We start from the raw sequence: 22,839 nt of genomic DNA, 5'->3' as shown, positions 1-22,839 counted from the left end.
GGTGTGATCTCGGCTCACTGCAACCTCCACCTCCTGGGTTCAAGTGATTCTCCAGCTTCAGCCTCCCAAGTAGCTAGGATTACAGGTGTGCACCACCATGGCTGGCTAATTTTTATATTTTTTCATAGAGATAGGGTTTCTCCATGTTGCCCAGGCTGGTCTTGAACTCCTGAGCTCAAAGCCATCTGCCCGCATTGGCCTCCCAAAGTGCAGGGATTACAGGCATGAGCCACCACACCGGCCCTGAAAAATTATTCTAGCCCAATTTAAAAATAGTTTCAGGGGTTACTGGCACTATGGCAAAAGGAATCATTACATTTATTCAAATTTTTAATTCATAAGGAATTAGCAATTTGATTCTTACAGAAATTGGAAAGAGTCATGAATAATGCATCATTTTTTTCTCATATTTTGAACTTTCTTTTGTTATTTCCTTTTCTTCTTTTTTGCAGACAGGGTCTTTCCCCAGGCCGGTCTCAAACTCTGGGGCTCACTTGATCCTCCTACCTCTGCCTTCCAAAGTGCTGGGACTACTGGCTGAACTTCCTTTTGTTTTGCTTCTTTGACTCTTCCTTTCCCTTTGTCTTCAGCTCTCCGAACAAAACCCTGAGCTATTTAGAAGAGTCATCATGAAGAAATGAATAAATACATTAGAAAATGTTACTTACGTTATGTGTATGACAGAAATTAAGAGCTTGAAGTGTTTGCCATAATACACTTTTGATCACTCCATCAGCAACTCTGAGGGAAAAATAAAAAAGGAAATGAAAACTGATAGGATAGAGTTCCAGAAGCAAGGGTTGGGAATAGAAGTGGAGTGGCCAGGGACTGCCGTGTTCAAGGAACATCATGCAGAGGGATTCTAAAAAAAATTTTAGTGAAAATTGGGCTTTACTATCTTTTTATTATAGTTATGTAATTTCCTTTTGTAATTTGAATTTTTTACATCCACAAATGATACATGCTTATGAAGATTCAAAAAATATAGAAAAGTAAAGGAATAAAATGTGTTGGGTCAAATCTTGCTACCCCAAAATAACAGCTATAACTTCTGGTGGCTGTCTCTTCAGGCAACTCTGTTCCTCTCTCTCCCTGTCTCTCTCTGTACTTTTTTTTTTTTTTTTTTTTTTTTTTTTTTGGAGACAGGGTCTGGCTCTGTCACCCAGGCTGGAGTGCAGTGGCATGATCTCAGCTCACTGCAACTTCCTCTTTCTGAGTTCAAGACATTAGATTCTCTTGCCTCAGCCTCCCAAGTAGCTGGGATTACAGGCGCGCACCACCATGCCCAGCTAATTTTTGTATTTTTAGTAGAGATGGAGTTTCGCCATGTTGGCCAGGCTGGTCCTGAACTCCCGATCTCAGATGATCCATCTACCTCACCCTCCTAGAGTGCTGGGATTACCGGTGTGAGCCACTATGCCCAGCCAGTATTTACTTTTTAACTTTAATTTTAAAATAAACACATTTGTATGGTTCAAATTTTAAACATATAAAAGTATATACATGAAGTCTGTCTGACACCTGCCTAGCCACCCATTTATTTTCTTCAATTTCACCCCGACCACTTTGAGAAATGTTTTATGCATAGAGGTACAAATACCAACATGTACACATATATTTTAGTGGCTCCAGAGGAGATCATTATATGGCTGTAGCATAATTTACTTAGTCTCCATTGATGAGCAGTTCAGTTCTGCCAATTTTCATTTCTAGAAACTCTTCAATGAATATCTGTAATCATCCATCTTATGATATTTATGCAATTACCTTCTTAAGATAAGTTCTAGAAGTGGGATTTCTGAGACCAGTGGTAGGCACCCATTACATTTTGATCCTGCAGGGATGAAATTCAGGTAGACCTGAGACTTGGTTTTGCAGGAAAAAAAGGTATACTTGGAAGATGGCTCTTCAGTTCATCCAATCCATGATGGTGGTAGAGACTCAAGTTATTTTGTAATAGTTTCTTGTCCCTGGTAAGCAGATAGCCCAAAAGGAGGCCAGGGAGAATAAGGATCTCATAAGAATGGGAGGGTGTAAGCTTCTTGTCCCTGGCAGACTCATCACTCTGTATAGAAAATATTGGGAAGTATCATGGGCAGGTGTATTTTCCACTGGGGATTGGGGGTCTGGGAAACTTACTCTGTTTGCGAGTATTCTACTTTATGTAACCATCTCCATGAATTATAGCATTTACATTCTCTGTAACTTTTCTGTTGGTAGCTTTCCATCACTCACATCACTGTCCCATGATGATGCCTTCACATTTACACACTGTTAAACTACCCTTTCTGAGGAAGGTTATACCCATTTTCACTCCCACCAAACATCTGTGCATCAAAGTCCCTGTCTCCTCATTGTCTTGCCAACATTTGGTTTTGCCAATGTTATGTTTGCCAATCTGTGGTTAAAATAAAAAGATGTCTCATTGTGTTTTTTATTTGCATTTCACTAATTTTTAGTGATTATTATTTTTCACACCCTTATTGGATACTGCATTTCTTCTTTTGTGTAATTCCATTTCATGCGTTTATTGCTTTTTAAATTGGTCTGTTCACTGCTTTCTTACTGATTTACAAAGACTCAATGTATATCACGGTCTGTTATATATGCTGCAAATATTTTTCTCAGTGTTGTTTGTCTTTCAGCCCTGTTGATGGAGATGTGGCTGTTGTCTGTATATTTTTCAAAAATCTGAAACATAAGGGTTTCTTTTACTAAATGTCAACTATAAGAATTTTCTTAATTAAAAAAATCATATTATGTAATACCCCAAACATATCCATTACTCAGATTTAATATTTTATCATGTTTGGATATTTAAATCATATATTTAGATCACTTTTTAAAAACTGAACATGTGCAGATGTAGCTGACTTTACAGAACAGTGGGAAGGCCTAGGCATGACTCAGTTATAACACTAGCTACAAGATACCACCATGTGAGGCTGAAGTACATGCAGAGAAAAGCAAGCGATGTACGTGGTATTTTCCTCAGAGCAGTTTCCTGATCTTGTACCACAATTATGGTGGCATGCCCTTGACATCAGTGATCCAGTGACAACCCTTTGACTCCAGTTCTCCTCATTATTAATATTGTGAATGTACCTAATTCTCATGATTAAATCCCTTTCCACTTGAAGTGTCTATTTCCAGCACTGAATTCTGATGTAACTGTATTCTCCCCACTTCACCTAGAGTCAAACCTGAAACAACATTATTTATATTTTTAAAATATGAGGCAGGAAGAATAGTATAGCCACTTTGAGCACTGTGAGACAGGTCACTTGAATTCAAATCCCAGATATGCTGCTTCCTTCCTACTTTATAATCTTTTTTTTTTTTGAGACAGAGTCTTGCTCTGTCGCCCAGGCTGGAGTGCAGTGGCCCAATCTCAGCTCACTGCAAGCTCTGCCTCCTGGGTTCACACCATTCTCCTGCCTCAGCCTCCTGAGTAGCTGGGACTACAGGTGTCGGCCACCACACCCAGCTAATTTTTTGTATTTTTAGTAGAGATGGTGTTTTACCGTGTTAGCCAGGATGGTCTCGATCTCCTGACCTCGTGATCCACCCTCGGCCTCCCAAAGTGCTGGGATTACAGGTGTGAGCCACCGCGTCTGGCCTCTACTTTATAATCTTGAACATACATTATTTAAGTTCTCTGAACCTTCAGTTTTCCTCATGTGTAATAACAGAATAGTATCTCATAAGTTTATGGAGTAATCTATCCCCTCAATGTCTGGTTTTAACACCCACATGGGTTCTGAAGATACAGGTCTGAGATCAGATAAGGCCAGTCGATGGGATTGAGACCCCATACAAAGACGGAAGAGGTGCAGAAGAATAGCAAGAGGCCCCGAGGAGAGAAAGAATTGGGAGTGTGGGGAAGACAGTATGAGGCCAGGGTGGCTGATGCTTGAGTGAAGAAGACGGGAAGATTGGCAGAGACCAGTCCATGGAGGGCCTCAGAGATCTAGATCTCGATAAGAAATTTGGATTTTATGCTAGATTCAAAACCACTGAAAGAAATCAAGCAAGGAAGTGACATAATATGGAGAATGGATTTCTGGGGGGCAACACACGTAGAGAGAAATTAGGAGGCTAATTCAATAACCCAAGTGAGATTTGGACACTTAGATTATGGTGGCAGCAGTGAGAGGAAGGGAAATGGATTTCCATCCTTGGGAGGAACTAGCAAGGGTGGAGCACATGCTCCTACTGACGTGGGAACAGAACGCTGGTCTGGTCGGGATCTAAGAGCCTACAGGTACAGGAATTGGGAAATGAGGTAGGGGCTAGGATTCAGAAACTGCAAAGCCCCAATTATTAGCCTAAATAACATGGAATCAAGAATGAAGTAATTTCATAGGAAAGTAATTTCATAGGATATTAAAGATGCCTTTAACATGAAAGAGGATGTTTAAAGGCATCTCACAGGAAGTGTCACATTCGGTTCAGTTAGCTTCCAAGAAGGCAGATTCCGTCAGGGGCAAAACAACATCCCTGATCGTGCAAAGAGAAGATAGTCATCAAAGAGAACCACAAACCACCACTACAGATCGTGCAAAGAGAAGATAACCATCAAAGAGAATGCACATCCACGCGGTGCTCAGTCCAGAAAGATAGAGTGCTGCAGCACTGTTCAGCCACAGGCAGCATTTTTCAAAGCATCTTGGAGCAAAATGAACCTCTGGTGAAATCAAATGATGCTCAGTGTTTAAATATTATATTTTGGGCGAGTGCAAAACCAAATATTTGATTGGTTCAAAAGTAATTGAGGTTCTTGCCGCTAAAAGTAATACTAAAAGTCGTAATGAAGGCCTTAAAGCAAACATGAGACATCACAGTTCAAGTCTGAATGGGTTAACAAGAAAGGGTGACATGATGGGGGAATTCAGACTGAACTGCTCGGAATATGCTCCTTGAATCACTCAGAGGAAGACCTGATGCTGACATCAGAAGTCACGACCTGGAAGTTTGTTATAAAAACTTAATAGGGGAAGCTTGATTTCATTATTACTACCCAAGATGAATTCAGTCCTTCTCAGTAAATCTTTACTATCCTAGAATAAAATCCAGCCTTGTTACTATGGCCTACCAGGCTGTTAATAACATTTTACTTCCATTTCCCTCCCCAACTTTATCTCCTATCACATCCCCAAAGTCACTCCATCCCAGTCCATTATTTCCTGCTGTTCTCTGAACATGCCAGGCTTATTTTATTATTTATTTATTTATTGAGATGGAGTTTCACTCTTGTTGCCCAGGCTAGAGTGCAATGGCACAATCTCAGCTCACCGCCACCTCTGCCTCGCAGGTTCAAGTGATTCTCCTGTCTCAGCCTTCTGAGTAGCTGGGATTACAGGCATGCACCACCGCACCCAGCTAATTTTGTATTTTTAGTAGAGATGGGGTTTCTCCATGTTGGTCAGGCTGGTCTCGAACTCCTGACCTCAGGTGATCTGCCTGCCTCGGCCTTCCAAAAGTGTTGGGATTACAGGTGTGAGCCACTGTGCCTGGCCCCGTAGGCTTATTTATACCTTCTATCAGGCTGTTAATAACATTTTACTTCTATTTCTACTTCTATTTCTATATTCACTTCTTTTTCTACTTCTATTAACAGTTTATTGTTCCTTCTACTCTCTTTTGGTAATGAGTAATTTTCTGTGTTAACTTGACTAGGTTAAGGGATGCCCAGATAGCTGGTAAAACATTATTTCTGCCAGGTGCAGTGACTTGTGCTTGTAATCCCAGCCCTTTGGGAGGCTGAGGCACGAGGATTGCTTGAGCCCAGGTGTTTGAGACCAGCCTGGGCAACATGGCAAGACCCCATCTCTAATCAGTTTAAAAATTAGCCAGACATAATGGTGAGTGTCTGTGGTCCCAGCTGCTCAGGATGCTCAGGCAAGAGGATTGCTTGAGTTCGGGAGTTGGAAGCTGCAGCGAGCCATGTTCAGGCCACTGCAGAGAGTGAGACAAGTGAATGAGACCTTCTCTCAAAAAACAAAAAAACCCAAAACATCATTTGTGGGTGTGTCTGTGAGGGTGTTTCTGCAAGGGATTCAGATTTGAATCAGTAGACTGAGTAAAGAAGACCCACCCACAATGGTGAGGGTAGGCAGACAGGCATCATCAAACCTGCTGGGGGCCTGGATACAACAAAAAGGTAGAGGAAGGGTTGCTTCTGACTCCTTGAGCTGGGACATCCGTCTTCTCCTGCCCTTGGACGTGGAAGCTCCTGGTTCTCAGGCCTTTGGACTTAGAAGCCTTCTGTCCTCTTGGGCCTTAGGACTTGGCCTGAATTAGACCATCGGCTTTTCTGGTTCTCTGGCTTGCAGATGGCAGATTGTGGAACTTTTCTCCCTCCATAATCACACGAGTCAATACCCATAATAAATCTGTTATCAATACCTCTACGTATCGTATTGGTTTTGTTTCTCTGAAGAACCTTGACTAATACACCTCCTGGGCATTCTCTAACTTCACGTTGTGCTTCATTTTTCTTCAAAGACTCATAACTCTTCTTTATTGCTGGACTACATCAGAATGTAAATTGCACAAGGCAAGGACTTTCTCTTGCCCATTATTACAGTCCCAGCACCTAGAACAGGACCTGGTACCTAATAGGAGCTCAATTAATCTTGTTTCTCTGGCACTCCCAGAAATGTTATAAACTAAAACCTTGCGACAAATGTCTTTCTCTTTAAACTAGCTGGAGTGAATTCTGTTGTTGAATCCTGACCAATTCTCTGGCACTCCCAGAAATTTTATAAACTAAAACCTTGAGACAAATGTCTTTCTCTGTAAACTAGCTAGAGTGAATTCTGTTGTTGAGTCCTGACCAATTCAAGACATGGTACCAGAAGTGGATGTGGGAAACAATCCAAGGCTGTGAGAATCTAGGATTGGGTATCTGATGTAATGGGGTCTGAAGGGCAGCATCTAATTACCATTAATGGCGGGGATGCTGGCAGATGGCCACCCAGTAATGAAACAGGTATATATATACATATATATATATATATATATATTTTTTTTTTTTTTTTTTTTGAGACAGAGTCTCACTCTGTCACTCAGGCTGGAGTGCAGTGGCGTGATCTTGGCTCACTGCAATCAGTGAGCAAGATTGGGTTCAAGCAATTCTCCTGCCTCAGCCACCTGAGTAGGTGGGACTATAGGTGCCTGCCACCACACCTGGCTAATTTTTTGTATTTTAGTAGAAACAGGATTTCACTCTGTTGCCCAGAGTGGTCTTGAACTCCTGACCTCAAGCAATCTGCCTGCCTCGGCCTCCCAGAGTGCTAGGATTACAGGTATGAGCCACTGTGCTTGGCCTGAAAAGGGAATTTTTTTTTTTTTTTTTTTTTTGAGACGGAGTCTCACGCTGTTGCCCAGGCTGGTGTGCAGTGGCGCGATCTCGGCTCACTGCACGCTCCGCCTCCCGGGTTCCCGCCATTCTCCTGCCTCAGCCTCCTGAGTAGCTGGGACTACAGGCGCCCGCCACCGCGCCCGGCTAATTTTTTGTATTGAAAAGGGAATTTAAATAGTCACCTGTGGCCATCTAGAATAAAATGCTTATTCAAGGCAAGGCTTTGGTGAACTAAGTGTGATAGAACAATATGGGGAATATAGGTAATAACAGATATGTGAGGTGGTCTGGCTGCTTCTAATTTCACTGGAGAAATTAAAGAAAAAAAGCACAGGTTCAGAGCTTTAATATCTTGGTTCACGGCACAGTTAGGACATCAGTCATTCTGATATTTACCCTAAAAGAACCCCTTACTTCTTGTTTCTGTAGGACCCACTTTACAGATCCACTGGGACTACCATGAGATTGTTAAAAACTGACACAGACAATAACCCTGCAGGGAACAAGACTGAATTTATGTGAGGGTAATTAGTTTCTCAGTTAATGAGATGAGGAGGAGAAATTGTCCAGGAATTGGAATGTGACACTTGAAAGTATTCATGTAACTAAGAGCACCCTAAGTTCCTCCCAAATTTTTCTTCTTATAGGAAGTAGCCCCCAAACTTGTACAATGAGGCTGCTTCTGCCTTGCTACAGACTCTCAGATCTCACCTGAGGCAGGTGCCTTGTGTGGGGATGTCCACTCTCTTCAAGCCTCCTCTCCCCACCTCCCCTCAGGGTCTCCAAACCTTAACTAAAGTCAGATCTCAGCATGACTCAGGGGCCTATAACAAAGTGAAACAGAGGAAGAGGAGATTTACATAGTGAAAAGAACTACAAAATTTTGCTGATTTATAACGGGGAATGTATGAAGAAATGGATTTCACGGGTGTTGGACCAGAGGGGAAGAAATATGACTTTAGATTGGGCTGATTATAACAATATGGGCACAACTTATTCGAGATTCTGTTTTTGTTTTTGTTTTTTTCCTTTTTTCTGAGACGGAGTTTTGCTCTGTCACCTAGGTTGGAGTGAAGTGGCATGGTTTTGGCTCACTGCAACCTCTGCCTCCCAGGTTCAAGCAATTCTCCTGTCTCAGCCTCCCGAGTAGCTGGGATTACAGGTGCCTGCCACCATGCCTGGCTAATTTTTTTGTATTTTTAGTAGAGACAGGGTTCCACCATGTTGGCCAGGATGATCTCAAACTCCTGACCTCAAGTGATCCGTCTCCCTCAGCCTCCCACAGTGCTGGGATTACAGGTGTGAATCACCACACCTGGCTCCAGATTCTGATTTCAGCAGACCACCTGGGGCATACAGGAATGATTCTAGTTAGTTGCTGAACTGGTTGACTGAGCCTGGACTAAATGGTTGCCTATGCCAAAGGAAGTTAAGACGCCAGAAATTCATTAATAAAATGAGGGAGAAGGAACTCAGAGACTGGAGGAGACAGAAACGTTGAAGAGAATTTATCATAGACAACATGCTCATCGAGTACCCAACTATGTCTCCCCATAGCATTTAATGGTAATGCTAATCTATGCTTTTCTCCAAATCTGCAGCATTGCTTTCAGTTTTCTATTTTGGTAAAAAGCAACGTGCCAGACACTTCTACTAGGCTCTTCCACCATAACAGCCTTCATTCCTTAGATCAGAGAGCCACTTCACTTCTCTTCCTTTTGTTAGTGTATTTATTTCAGCAACTCACTTAGGAAATGGGAAAATATTCACCAGGATGGATCTGTGGACCCACTGGGGCAACCATGAAATGGATTTGAGTCAAAATTCATTTGCCACCTGACTGTCATTAAGCTCCCCATTCCCCCAAAACTGGTGAACCACAGTGGTTTTCAAGGTCACTGGTCACTGGCTTTACTTTACGGAATCTCGCTCTTGTCGTCCAGGCTGGAGTGCAGTGGTGCAATCTCAGCTCACTGCAACCTCCACCTCCTGGGTTCAAACAATTCTCCCGTCTCAGCCTCCCGAGTAGCTGGGACTACAGGGGCCCACTACCATGCCCAGCTAATTTTTGTATTTTCATACAGATGGGGTTTCACCATGTTGGTCAGGCTGCTCTTGAACTCCTGACCCCAGGTGATCCACCCGCCTCAGCCTCCCAAAGTGCTGGGATTACAGATGTGAGCCACCGTGCCCAGCCAATAATGTATTTCTTAATACTCCTGATTCAATGTCATCCTTCCACCAAGCCACACCCATAACCTTATGGTAAATTTCTATGCTCAATTAACTGATAAAGAAATTCAAGTTTAATTTACCAATGTACATCATGTGTTGTCACCAGTCAGAAATGGACAGCTACAGTTTTATAAACCCATTTGGTAGTTGTAACACTATAATAATCTATAATTGTTCCCTTGTAATCTGATTCTTCATCAGACTTTAAACTTCTGTGTTTTTTTTTGGATGGAGTTTTGTTCTTGTTGCCCAGGCTGGAGTGCAATGACGTGACCTCGGCTCACTGCAAGCTCTGCCTCCCAGGTTCAAGCGATTCTCCTGCCTCAGCCTCCCAAGTAGCTGGGATTATAGGCACCCACCACCACACCTGGCTAATTTTTGTATTTTTAGTAGAGACGGGGTTTCACCATGTTGGTCAGGCTGGTCTAGAACTCCAGACCTCAGATGATTCACCTGCCTCGGCCTCCCAAAGTGCTAGGATTACACGTGTGAGCCACTGCACCAGCCAGATTTTAAACTTCTTGATGGCAGGATTATTCTATCATGTGTAGTGCAATAGCAGTTTAGGGAAATCCTCCCTGTTGACAGGAGTGATACTTCCTATCACTATCGCATTTAACTTACTATTGGGCTTTGTAGAAAGAAAAATGAATCTTAGAGAATGAGAATAGATTATCACTTTAATCAGATGATGCCAATTGTAGCCGCTCTTATACATACAGTTTCTCTACTGGAGCAAATCCAACACAGCCTCACTACTTTGGATGCATCTATTGATGTAACAAATGCTTTTTTCTCTATCCAGTAAGTAGAGCAGCTTTCATCTGGCAGGAGAAGCAGTACACTTTCACCACCTTACTTCACTGTGACAAAAACTCCCTTTTTCTTTTTCTTTTCTTTTTTTTTTTTTTCGATGGAGTCTCGCTCTGTTGCCCAGGCTGGAGTGCAGTGGCGCAATCTTGGCTCACTGCAACCTCTACCTCCCATATTGAAGCGATTCTCCTACCTCAGCCTCCTGAGTAGTTGGGACTATAGGGACTATAAGGGCACACCACCACGCCTGGCTCATTTTTTGGTATTTTTAGTAGAGATGTAGTTTTACCATGTTGGCCAGGCTGCTCTTGAACTCCTGACTTCAAATGATCTGCCTGCCTTGGCCTCCCAAAGTGCTGAAATTACAGGTGTGAGCCATTGTGCCCAGCCCAACTCTTTTTTTTTTTTTGAGACAGAGTTCCAGTCTGTTGCCCAGGCTGGAGTGCAGTGGTGCAATATCGGCTTACTGCAATCTCTGCCTCCTGGGTTCAAGTGATTCTCCTGCCTCAGCCTCCTAAGTAGTTGGGACTACAGGTGCGTACCACCACACCTGGCTAATTTTGTATTTTTAGTAGAGATGGGGGTTTCACCATGTTGGCCAGGCTGGTCTTGAACTCCTGACCTCAGGTGATCTGCCCTCCTTGGCCTCCCAAAGTGCTGGGATTACAGGTATGAGCCACTGTGCCTGGCCCAATTCTTCTTTATGCTATAATTTAGTCGTTGGGTCCCTTCATTATCTCACCATTCCATGGCTCAATCCACATTCACTACATAGATGATCTTTTTTTTTTTTTTTTTTTTTGAGATGGAGTCTTGCTCTGTCGCCCAGTCTGGAGTGCAGTGGTGCGATCTCGGCTCACTGCAAGCTCCACCTCCCGGGTTCACGTCATTCTCCTGCCTCAGCCTCCCGAGTAGCTGGGACTACAGGCGCCCGCCACCAAGCCCGGCTAATTTTTTTGTGTTTTTTAGTAGATACAGGGTTTCACCGTGTTAGCCAGGATGCTCTCGATCTCCTGACCTCGTGATCTGCCCATCTTGGCTTCCCAAAGTGCTGGGATTACAGGCTTGAGCCACCGCGCCCAGCCACATTGATCTTATGCCCACATATCAGTTATTTCTCCTACACGTTTCCCTCAATAAACAATAGTCCAATAGGCTTGGTATGTATACTAGCTGGTTGTTTATCTCTGTTTGGTATTCACTGGACTTAGGCCTTTACAAATACTTTCTTGCCTATTATTTAAGTAGATTTTAGGAAAGGAGTACAAGTAGATGAATGCTTTAAATTAATCATTGTTATCTAGAAGTACCCAGCATTTCATAAAAGAGTAGCATATTCTAGATTGTTCCTATTTGCATTACTACATTTATAATAGATTGAAGTCTCAGGGCTGACCCAAAGCACTACTGAACACTAGCAGTGCTAAGCACATTTGTAAAACTTAAAAGTGCAAAGCGGGATGGTTCAGAGGTCCTTGGCACTGCAAAACATATTCAACAGAGGAGTTGCTTGAACATGCCTTGCTCTTTCTTGTGTCTGTGCATTCTTCCAGGGGTGTCCATCTGGCCAACTCCTCTTCCTTTTCAAAACTCAAATGCTGCCTTCTCTGCAGAATCTCTCTCACTTCCCGGGGTCAACAGATGTTGGAGTTGCTTCTCTTGTGCATCCCTTGCATCAGCATTAACCCAATCAACGTAAGCATTTGTAGTTGTTACTTTCAATATCTGTCTCTTCATTACATTTTAAGCTTCTTGAGGGCAGGATTGTGCCATTATAACTGTATCTTCTGCACCAGTGTAAAATGCTCCATGAAATACTTTTTGAGCAAAAGAATGCTAGGCATGAGGAAGCCATTAAGATCAATGAGACATGAAGTATGCCCTCAAAAAACTTATACTCTAGTGAGAGAGAGTTTGCACATAAAAACATATACAGTAGTAAGTACCAAGTACCATAACAGGGATGAAAATAAAATTCCATAGGGATTCAAAGGAAGGAAGCAATTCCATCCAGATGAAGGAAACTTAGAGATGTTACAACTATCTAGGATTTCACATTTTAAAGATTATGATAGGCCAGGTGCAGGGGCTCACGCCTGTAATCCCAGCCCTTTAGGAGGCCGAGGCAGGTGGATCACCTGAGGTCAGGAGTTCGAGACCAGCCTGACCAACATGGCAAAACCCTATCTCTACTAAAAATACAAAAATTAGCCGGGTGTGGTAGCGGGTCCCTGTAGTCCCAGCTATTTGGGAGGCTGGGGTGGGAGGACTGCTTGAGCCCAGGAGGTAGAGGCTGCAGTGAGCCGAGATTGCCCCACTGCACTCCAGCCTGGCGACAGTGTGAGACTGTGTCTCAAAATAAATAAATAAAGATTATGATAAAGACAGTGAAGGTGAAAAAGGCTAGAACCTTCTAGATTAAAATGAGAAGAACATGAGCTAAGTCTACAGACAGGAAAGCTTAGGATACAAGTAGGGAAGAGAAAGATGTTCAGTTCAATCAAACTGGTGTATGCATTGAATGTTTTATAACAGTCTCAGGGCCTTGAACAATACATGAAGTAAGCATAAATTTCTAACTTCATGAAAATGTATGTTAATTTATAAATTAATTTATAGACTGGCTGAACATATCAGTCTTCTAAGTCAACATAAAACATCCTATTTAGTGCAGAATAAAATTGATCTATGAATTAATATACCATTTTAATTGTCTTTATATTTTTATTTTAAAAGTAATATATATATGCATTCACAGAATATTGAGAAAACTCTAATTTTTAATTATACTTAACATTCTAGTATGTTATCTCATTTTTTCATACATCATCCCAGGAACATTTCCTCAGAACATGAACTATTGTTCTGAAGCATGCTCTCTAATGGACTGGCTGCATATTATACTATTGTATGGATGGATATACTAAAATGCCTGTAATCAATTCTTTACTATTGGAAAATTAGGGGAGTCCAATATTTTTGTTATAAATAATGAAGTATTGAATATTCATATGCATAACTTTTTGCCCTGATCTGATTATTTTCTTACTATAAATTTCTCTAAATCGAATCTCTTGATCAAAGGATGAAAAGAGTTAAATTTTTTTCATACATATTGCCAAATTGCCCTCCTAATGGCACTCTCCCCAGCCATGAATGAGGAGGTCTGATTCCCTGACTGTTGATAAGACCAAGTATAATACATTTTGAAAAATCTTTGCCAAATGTAATAGATGAGAAATGGTACCTTGCTAAAAAGTTTTGAATTTCCTTGATTAATAGGGAAGGATAAGCATGTTTTCTTAGGTGTACTGGTCATTTCCTTCTCTCTCTTTTTTTTGTTTTTTGAAGACTTCTGTCTTCAGTGACATGGGGTCTTACTCTGTTACCCAGGTTAGAATGCAGTGGCATGATCTCTGCTCACTGCAGCCTCCACTTCTTGAGCTCAAGTGATCTTCCCACCTCAGCCTCCCAACTAGCTGGGACGAGAGGCTAGGTTAATTTTTGTAGTTTTTGTGGAGATGGGTTTCGCCATGTTGGCCAGGCTGGTCTTGAACTCCCGAGCTCAACTGATCCACCTGCCTCAGCCTCCCAAAGGGCTGGGATTACAGGCATGAGCCAGTGCACCCAGCCTCCTTCTCTTTTTCAATGATGTGCTTTCCACATTCACTGGAAGGTAAGGTGAGGCTCCTTTTCTGCGTGTGCTTTGTTCAATGCTGCAGCCTTAGCACTGGCTGGGTGCAGTCCACATTTATGAAAGTTTTTTTTTGAATGAATATATTTATTAATTGGATGTCAACCTTTTAAAAAATGTTATTTGTAAAATCTGCATAGGTAGATATAAAATTTATCAACTCTGGCAAATAGTTTACCCAATATCTCATTTCTTTTTTAGTTTCATTTATGGTACTTTTTTGTCAAAGGGAGTCTCTCAAACTACTGTGATTTAATATTTGACAGTTAAAAGTCTCTTTTTTCTCAATTTAGTCTTTTTCAAGTTTCAAAAGAAACCTTTTGGTATTCTGATTAGAATTTTGTTTAATAAATAAACTGTAGAGGCAATATTTTTATAATCATGAATATTTCCATCTAGAAACATATGTTCATTTAAATAAAATCCTTATGTACCTCAGTTTTGTAGCTGTCTTCATGTAGAGTCAGAACAACTCTTTATCTTTATTCCTAAACTTTTGTTGTTGTTAATATTTGAATGGGATCCTTCTCCACTAGCTTTTTTTTTTTTTTTGAGACAGAGTCTCACTCTGTCATCCAGGTGGGAGTGCAGCAGTGTGATCTCAGCTCACTGCAACCTCCGCCTCCTGGGTTCAAGCAATCTTCATACCTCAGCCTCCCGACTAGCTGGTACTACAGGCGCCCGCCACCACACCTAGGTAAGTTTTATATTTTTAGTAGAGACAGGGGTTCACCGTGTTGGCCAGGCTGGTCTCAAACTTGTGAGTTCAAATGATCCACCTGCCTCGGCCTCCCAAAGTGCTGGGATTACAGGCATGAGACACTGCACCCAGCCATTGTCTGTTAGATTTTCTGAAGTGCTGTTTGACACAAAGGCTGTTAGTTTTTGCATGTGGAATTTGTAGTGTTATAGGGGTCACTGTACTGAATTCTATTGGTTTTAATAACTCTTTAGGTGGTTCTCTTAGAGTTTGTAGATCAGTAATATCTTGCAAATAATGACAATTTTATTTCATTTCCAAAAGCTATGTTTTATTTGCTTTTCTTATTACATTACATTGGCTAGAGTTCTCAGAACAACGTTACATTATAGTGGTGACAGCTGACATCCTTGTCTTGTTTCCTCATTTTAATGAAAGTTCTTTTAGTTTTACCATTGAGTATAAAATTGGCAGTTGATTTGAAGAGAGGTGTGTGTGCCAATACTTTGGGAAGCAGAGGCAGGTGGATCATGAGGTCAGGAGTTCAAGACCAGCCTGGCCAAGATGGTGAAACCCCATCTCTAGTAAAAATACAAAAATTAGCCAGGTGTGGTGGCAGGTGCCTGTAATCCTAGCTACTCGGGAGGCTGAGGCAGAGAATTGCTTGAACCCAGGAGGTGGAGTTTGCAGTGAGCTGAGATTGTGCCATTGCACTCTAGTCTGGGCAACAGAGTGAGATTCCATCTCAAAAAAAAACAAAAAAAAAGAAAAGAAAAGAAAAAAGAAACTATTCTTTTAACCCTAGATGCAAGGGATTTTTAAAAAATCATCAGGAAAGGATGTTGAATTTATCAACATTTCAAACTTTCAAATTTATCAATTATATGTATTTTTTATCCTTTAACTTGTTAGTGAATTACATGAATAGGTTTCCTAGTATCAAACCATGGTTCATTCTTTGAATTCAGATAATCCAATATGCAATTCAGCCTCAAATTCATTTTTATTTTATATCTGCAGTAGGTTTTTCTTCCTAATTATAACTCCTATAGGTAAATCATTGTTTGCCTTTTGAAGACATCCTAACTGAGACTGGACGGGGTAGCCAGATGCATTTTGGTAGAGAGGGGAATTGTGGCTGGGATTTGAAATCTGCCATGGTTAATTCCACAGAAAATGAAACTGAGAACTGGCTGTACGGAATTTCAGTTTCCAGATTACTTACCCATTTGGGTTTCTTTCCAGCTCATTTAAAAGTGTATGATCACAGTATTCAAAAACTAAATGCATTTTCCTTTTTCTCCTGAACACCTCGATGAGGTTCACAAGATTTGGATGTTTTAATTGCTGTGAAAGAATTGAAATGCAAAGTTAAGTGATCTGCTACTAGTAAAAGCGTCTCCCCAGACCCCTTAAAGAAACTTAAAGTTGGAAGAAATTTAAGATTCATCCAATGTACCTATAATAAGTGGTAACAAAACTGCTTGAATCTCTCTGGTGATAGCAAGTAAAGTATGTAACTTAAAATACTGCACTAAAACAAAAAACACTTTATGTATTTTATGGAAATTCTATATATTCAAGTCATAAAATAACCTGAGTAGAAAATTGAGGAAATGAAATTATTGAGTAAGGACTATAAAAATCATCAATACCACTCAGCTTACATATTGCCATGGATTTTATGGATTTAAATCCAGTCTGGATTCTAGTGTTGGCTCCCAGTAATACTAGATCTTAACCATCAAATTGGAACAAACTGTCTCTTCTAGAAGTCCCCACAATTAGTCGGTGTTTTAAATTTACTTATTATATTTTCAGCATTGTTCTTTGATTCTGTTGTTCTCTCTTATGCATAGATATTTTGTGTGTTAAATTCTATTCCCAAACTGAAGCATTTTATAACACAGCCTCTGTTTAATATTGTAAACCTAAGGGAAAATGCTGATTAGGTAGGATAGACTATCACTACAGCGATTATACAATTTTATCCTCCAAACTAGGGTAATGGGTAGAAGCTAGGACTATCCTAGGCAAACCAGCACATATGGTCACTCTGCCTGTAACTAGGGTGACCACATAATTTAGCATACACACCAGGACACTTTTTTTTTTTCTTCGCTCTATCGCCCAGGCTGAAGTGCAGTGGTGTCATCTCAGCTCACTGCAACCTCTGCCTCCTGGGTCCAAGTGATGCTCATGCCTCGGCCTTCGCAGTAGCTGGGACTACAGGTGCGTGCTACCACGCCTGGCTAATTTTCGTATTTTTAGTAGAGACGGGGTTTCACCGTGTTGGACAGGCTGGTCTCAAACTCCTGACCTCAACTGATCCATCTGCCTTGGCTTTCCAAAGTGCTGGGATTACAGGTGTGAGTCACTGGGCCTGGCCACACCAGGACACTTTGGAAAGGAGATGTGAACCAGGCAGGACACTGGGACAAAAACTATAAAGCAGAACTGTCTTGGGCAAATTAGGATACGTGATCACTCTTATTCTTAACCCATCTTTCCTGTTGTTTTCCCAGTGTAGTAGACAAATCAGCTTTCCACACTGTCTACCATTTACCCAAAAAGATATATAGAGGGAACACAGCATTTTGCATATAGTAGAAGCTCAACGAATAGCAGGCCCAGTAGAAAGTTTTAGGTACAGAGACTTACGATGCATGCCTTTACCTCAGTATCTATTAACATAAGCATGGCTTGACCAAAACAAATGTCACTCTAAAACTGTGTGCCTGCTGCTCAACAGCATGGGAAAAGAGAATCCACTATACATTAAAAATATGCCCAGGCTGAGTGAGGCAGGATGATTGCGTGAGCCTAGGAGTTCGAGATCAGCCTAAGCAACATACTGAGACCCCATCTCTCTAAGGGAAAAAAAAAGAAAAGCTCAAAGCACCAAACCAATTTGTTTTCTATATGCTCCACTGCCTAAAGCAGCAGAAAGGCAAAGAGTGGAGGAGACTAGGTCATCTAAAAAGCCAGTGGCTTCGTGCTGCTGCAAAACCACAGCATGGAAGCAAAGCAGGGTCTCTACTAGGGGAGTAAAAGATTTACAGATGGTACAGCTTGATGCAATGTCCAGGTTAAACCTGGGCCAATCTCCTGTCTTTGGGTAGGTCAGCAATTTATATCTCCTTTGCAAATGAAGTTAACCTAGCCCAGAAAAACAGTAACTTGCCTAAAGAAAAACAGGTAGTAAGGAGAGAGAGGCAAACACAATTTAAATAACAGGACTATGTGAGAAAAGTAAGGTCGATGGATCACAGAAGGAGCTGTTCAGGGCATACATGGACACAACATACCAAAAGCAGAAGGATGGACATTCTGACATTCTGAGGGCCTTCATCAGAGACCAAGCTGAGTCGTAATCAGGCTACTTTTTACCTTACAGCCTCATTCTCAAGTTGGGGCACTTGTAATGCAGAAGGTACCACCTGAGCATTAACTTGATCTGAAGACTTGGGAGGGAGAGGCTGACAGGTAAAAGCATTATTTTTATTAGAAAGCCACACTGCCTGGTTCAGACCCGCCCTGCAGCTTAGCTCAGTGAGGGTGCCAGAGCTGGCGAGCTGACCAGCGCGCCCTCTGCTGGCTGACAGGTAATAGTGAACTTTTTTTTTTTTTAAATCATGATGGATATGTTCCTGAATACTCTTAAGTATCAAGTTGTATTTCAAACAAAACTCTAGTATGTATTAGTTGAGGAAACCTGTGGGAAATCATATTTGAAAATGAGAGATAATATGATAATTATTAGTGATAATTATTATCCCCCCCTTACAAACTGAATTTCTGGGGATTTTCTAAAAACAGACGACATGTCAAAAATGAAGGTTGCCTGTATGTCCTTGAAATCACAGTGTCTTGTTACATAATGTGTAGCCCACAAACCAGCAGCTTCCGCACTCAGAAATGCAGAATCTCGGGCCCACCCCAGACCTCCCAACTCAGAATCTGCATTTCAACAAGGTCCCCGGGGACTCCAACGCATATTAACATTTGAGAAGTGCTGCCCCAGACCTCCGTTTCCTCTGTGGAAAATACAGGTGGTGGATAAGAAGCATTTCTAAGGTCGCTTATAGTTCTAAAAGTGTAAGATTTTTAGCGTAAGAAAAAATTTACATTGAGAACTTAGGAATCTTACATGTCAAATCTTATCAGAGGGAAAACAATTATAACAAAAACCTTGATGTAAAAAATGTATACGTCACTGGGGGTGATATTCAGTATGTCTAATAACCTGGGGTTCAGTGCAGGCAGGAACCAATGAATGTCAATGCCTACCAGGGCATTGGTGCGGTCCTGTGGGACTGACTCTCTGTGCCAGGAGGTGCTCTTTCAGTTGCTGGTTGGTAGGGGAAGTATTTGGAGGGACATCCAGAGGAGGGCCGAGGTTGGGGGCAAGTGTAAACACTGGGGTGAGTGGACTTAGGATATTTACTAACAAGAATAAAAGTTCTTTTCAATATAACAATCTGTAGCTACATTCATACACATCAGACAAAATCAGAGTGGCCAAAGTCCAAAGTGATAACCAATTTATTACCCAAAAGTGCTGATACAAAGGAATTTAAGTCCAATGGGGAAAAATAACTTTAAAATTCTTTGTAATTTTAGCATGCATATTTCACTCAATACCATGATATTTTACATATATATAAAGTTAACTTACCTTCAACATACGTATTTCTCTTAGTGCTATTTTCTTAACAACAGGATCATCTTCAGATTCCACAAATTTTTTAATAGCTACTACTTGTCCAGAGGTTTTGTTTCTGCATTTGAATACAACCCCATAAGACCCTTCTCCAATCTTAGCTAATTTTTCATACTTCTCCATTACAGTGGAAGTGACTTAAATTAGTGCTGTTATCGATTGACTTGCAGTACAAAGTTACACCTGGAAAATAAGGTAGACTTGCCTTAATCAAGCTATAAAAGACAATGTTCTCACAGTTTATTTACAACAAATTTGCCCAGATGCCAAAGGTTTATTTTCATCAATTAATTGGAAATCCACTTAAAAATATTTGGATATTATTTTCTTAGTTTAGTCCTCTGCAGTTCTTCCACCTATCAAAAGATTTCATATGCTATTTCTGACAATTGTTCTATGTTGACCTCAGTTGAATTAAAAGAATTTGTGGAAAAGAAACTTATCCCATCTATTGTTTTCATTATCCTCAAATAAATAACCGAAATATGATGCTGTAAAATCCAGCTGAAGGAACATTTCATACTCTGGAATATGCTGTTTATCTTTTCTCTTCCAACCCAAGTGCATACACAATGACTAGGAGGAGTTGTGTAAGAAGATATGGTACAAAAAGTGCTATACTTCCACCTGGTGGAGAGAAGAGCGAGCGTGGACCATTGAACAAAGCAGCCTTTAAAAACAAAGCAGCCTTTAAAAACAGTGACTCACACCCCGAAATCCCAAAACTTTGGGAGGCCGAGGTGGGCGGATCACCTGAGGTCGGGAGTTTGAGACCAGCCTGACCAACATGGAGAAATCCCATCTCTACAAAGAATACAAAATTAGCCAGGTGTGGTGACGCATGCCTGCAATCCCAGCTACTCAGGAGGCCCTTGAACCCAGCTGAGATAGTGCAGATGCAGTAATTGCACTCCAGCCTGGGCAACAACTGTCTCAAAAAGTCAAAACAATAACAAAATCCTTTCAGGGCACTTATTGCTCCTAGCTTTTATTTTCATGGAAGAACAGATTCTTAAGTTCTTAGCCCCAAAAGAAAATAATAAGCACGGCCGGGCGCGGTGGCTCACGCCTGTAATCCCAACACTTTGGGAGGCCGAGGCGGGCGGATCACGAGGTCAGGAGATCGAGACCATCCTGGCTAACACGGTGAAACCCCGTCTCTACTAAAAATACAAAAAACTAGCCGGGCGTGGTGGCGGCGCCTGTAGTCCCAGCTACTCGGGAGGCTGAGGCAGGAGAATGGCATGAACCCGGGAGGCGGAGCTTGCAGTGAGCTGAGATCGTGCCACTGTACTCCAGCCTGGGCTACAGAGCGAGACTCCGTCTCAAAAAGAAAAAAAAAAAAAAAAAAGAAAAATTCTAATTAGTCTCAAAAACCCCACCCCACTTTATCCAGCAGAATCTTGTTAATATAACCCAATAACAATTACAATAATAATGGCACTTAACATTGTTCTACGCAAATTACGTAGAATCTGCACAAATATTCTATGAAGTAAGTGTTATTTTTATCCAATTATATAGATGAGAAAAGACATAGTGAAGGCAATACAGAATTAGAACCCAGGCAGTGAGATCTCAAAGAATCACTGCATTACACAGCCTCTCAGTTAAGTGCAAAAGGATGCATAATTCAGCCAGGCGTGGTGCTTCATGCTTGTAATCCCAGCACTTTGGGAGGCCGAGGCAGGTGGATCACCTGAGGTCAGGAGTTCGAGACCAGCCTAGCCAACATGGTGAAACCCTGTCTCTACTAAGAATACCAAAAAATTACCCAGGTGTGGTGGCACCGGCCTCCAATCCCAGCTACTTGGGAGGCTGAGGCAGGAGAATCACTTGAACCCGGGAGGTGGAGGTTGTAGTGAGCTGAGATCGCACCACTGCACTCCAGCCTGTGCGACAGAGCAAGACTTCGTCTCAAAAACAAAAACAAAAACAAACAAACAAACAAAAAGAATGTATAATTCAAAGAACCACTTTATCCAGGTCTTGGTATTAACAAAATGTCAAGTGAAAGAGTTGACTACTTGTCAATTTCTCTTGTTTCAAATGAGTACACATTTTTTAAAACTTCTCTAATAATATTGTCTTTTCCATCTACAGATTATCTCAATGGTGAAAGAAATCATCTACTTCCACTTGCCACCATAAAAATATACAATGCAGAAAAATGTTTACCTGGATAAAATGACTACTGACATACTATTTTTTACAGTGCTGCTTTTTTTTTGGGAGGGGGGATGAATTTGGTTTTCTCTGTTATTAAAGAAAGAAAATTCAAGCATACACACTCAAGTAACACATGGAAAATCCATCACAGATTATGTTCTGAAAACCCTATTAGTTATACTGTATTTTTACCTAGGTATTATTATTTTAAGGATAGTTAGATGTGAGCATGCATACATTTGCATAGTAATAGATGGCTGGAAAGAGAGTAGGAGAAACTGGGAATTTGCTTTAGAAAGTTATTAGCATCTGGCTGGGAGCATTGGCTCATGCCTGTAATCCCAACACTTTTGGAAGCCAAGGCGGGAGGTCACCTGAGCCCAGGAGTTTGAGGTTACAGTGAGCTATGATTGTACCATTTTACTACTTCCTGGGTGACAGAGTGAGACCCTGTCTCTAAAATAAAATGCGATAAAGTTATTGGTATAAAACTTTATAGATTTGTTAATTTAACCTACTTGATAAGTACTACAGTTATTGGGGGAAACTATAAATATGACAAAAAGCTTAATAATGAAGTTTTAATTTATGCATTATTTTCTTATTTCCCTCTAGGTAGTTGATTTGATCTATTGATTTATGTTTTTACTTTTTTCTCAACAGATTCAGTAATGACTATTCCTCAGACTAATATTTAGATCTCGTAATTACATCAACCAAACTGCTAAATACAATAAAATAAAGCTCCAGAAAATAGTACCTCACCTAATAACCTCTCAATATTTCTGTTTTCAAAAGCCCTACTATATGTTCATGGAAAATGAGTCTGAGTATGCAAGCTGGAATTAGACCGATTCCTGTAAATTCCTTTCTGGAATTTACAGCTCTAATTCCAGTTTACCAGGATTATAACAGAGTTTCTGGAGGCAGTAATTTCTATTCTCTTATTTGAGATCCAGACTAACTATCCAACTGCTTGATGAACACCTCTACATGAATGGACAGAATCATCTAAAAATTGGAACATTCTAAACCAAAGGCCTTCTCTTCTTTCTTATCCTCTGTCCATACCCAATGTTCACAAACGTGCTCCACATTATGCCTAAATGGCTTGTCAAGGTACACATGGTGGGGGGCTT

At 41.1% G+C, this 22,839-nt stretch overlaps 1 protein-coding gene across 1 annotated transcript in view; it reads right to left on the bottom strand.

Moving 5' to 3' along the window:
* The window catches only part of CDKL4 (cyclin dependent kinase like 4), a 56,700-nt gene extending 36,902 nt beyond the window's left edge, over window positions 1–19,798 (bottom strand). Inside the window, exons 1-3 of the mRNA XM_028831739.2 lie at window positions 19,487–19,798; window positions 16,034–16,155; window positions 669–741 (exon numbers count right to left, since the gene is read on the bottom strand). Coding sequence (XP_028687572.2) covers window positions 669–741; window positions 16,034–16,155; window positions 19,487–19,654 — 363 coding nt within the window. The 5' untranslated portion in view covers window positions 19,655–19,798. The remainder of the gene's footprint in view (window positions 1–668; window positions 742–16,033; window positions 16,156–19,486) is intronic.
* Window positions 19,799–22,839: the final 3,041 nt, after the last annotated feature.

Source organism: Macaca mulatta, chromosome 13, assembly GCF_049350105.2.
Source record: "Macaca mulatta isolate MMU2019108-1 chromosome 13, T2T-MMU8v2.0, whole genome shotgun sequence".
Lineage (NCBI taxonomy): Eukaryota > Metazoa > Chordata > Mammalia > Primates > Cercopithecidae > Macaca > Macaca mulatta.
Note: the sequence above shows the minus strand (reverse complement) of the source record. Positions and strands in the feature narration are given on the sequence as shown.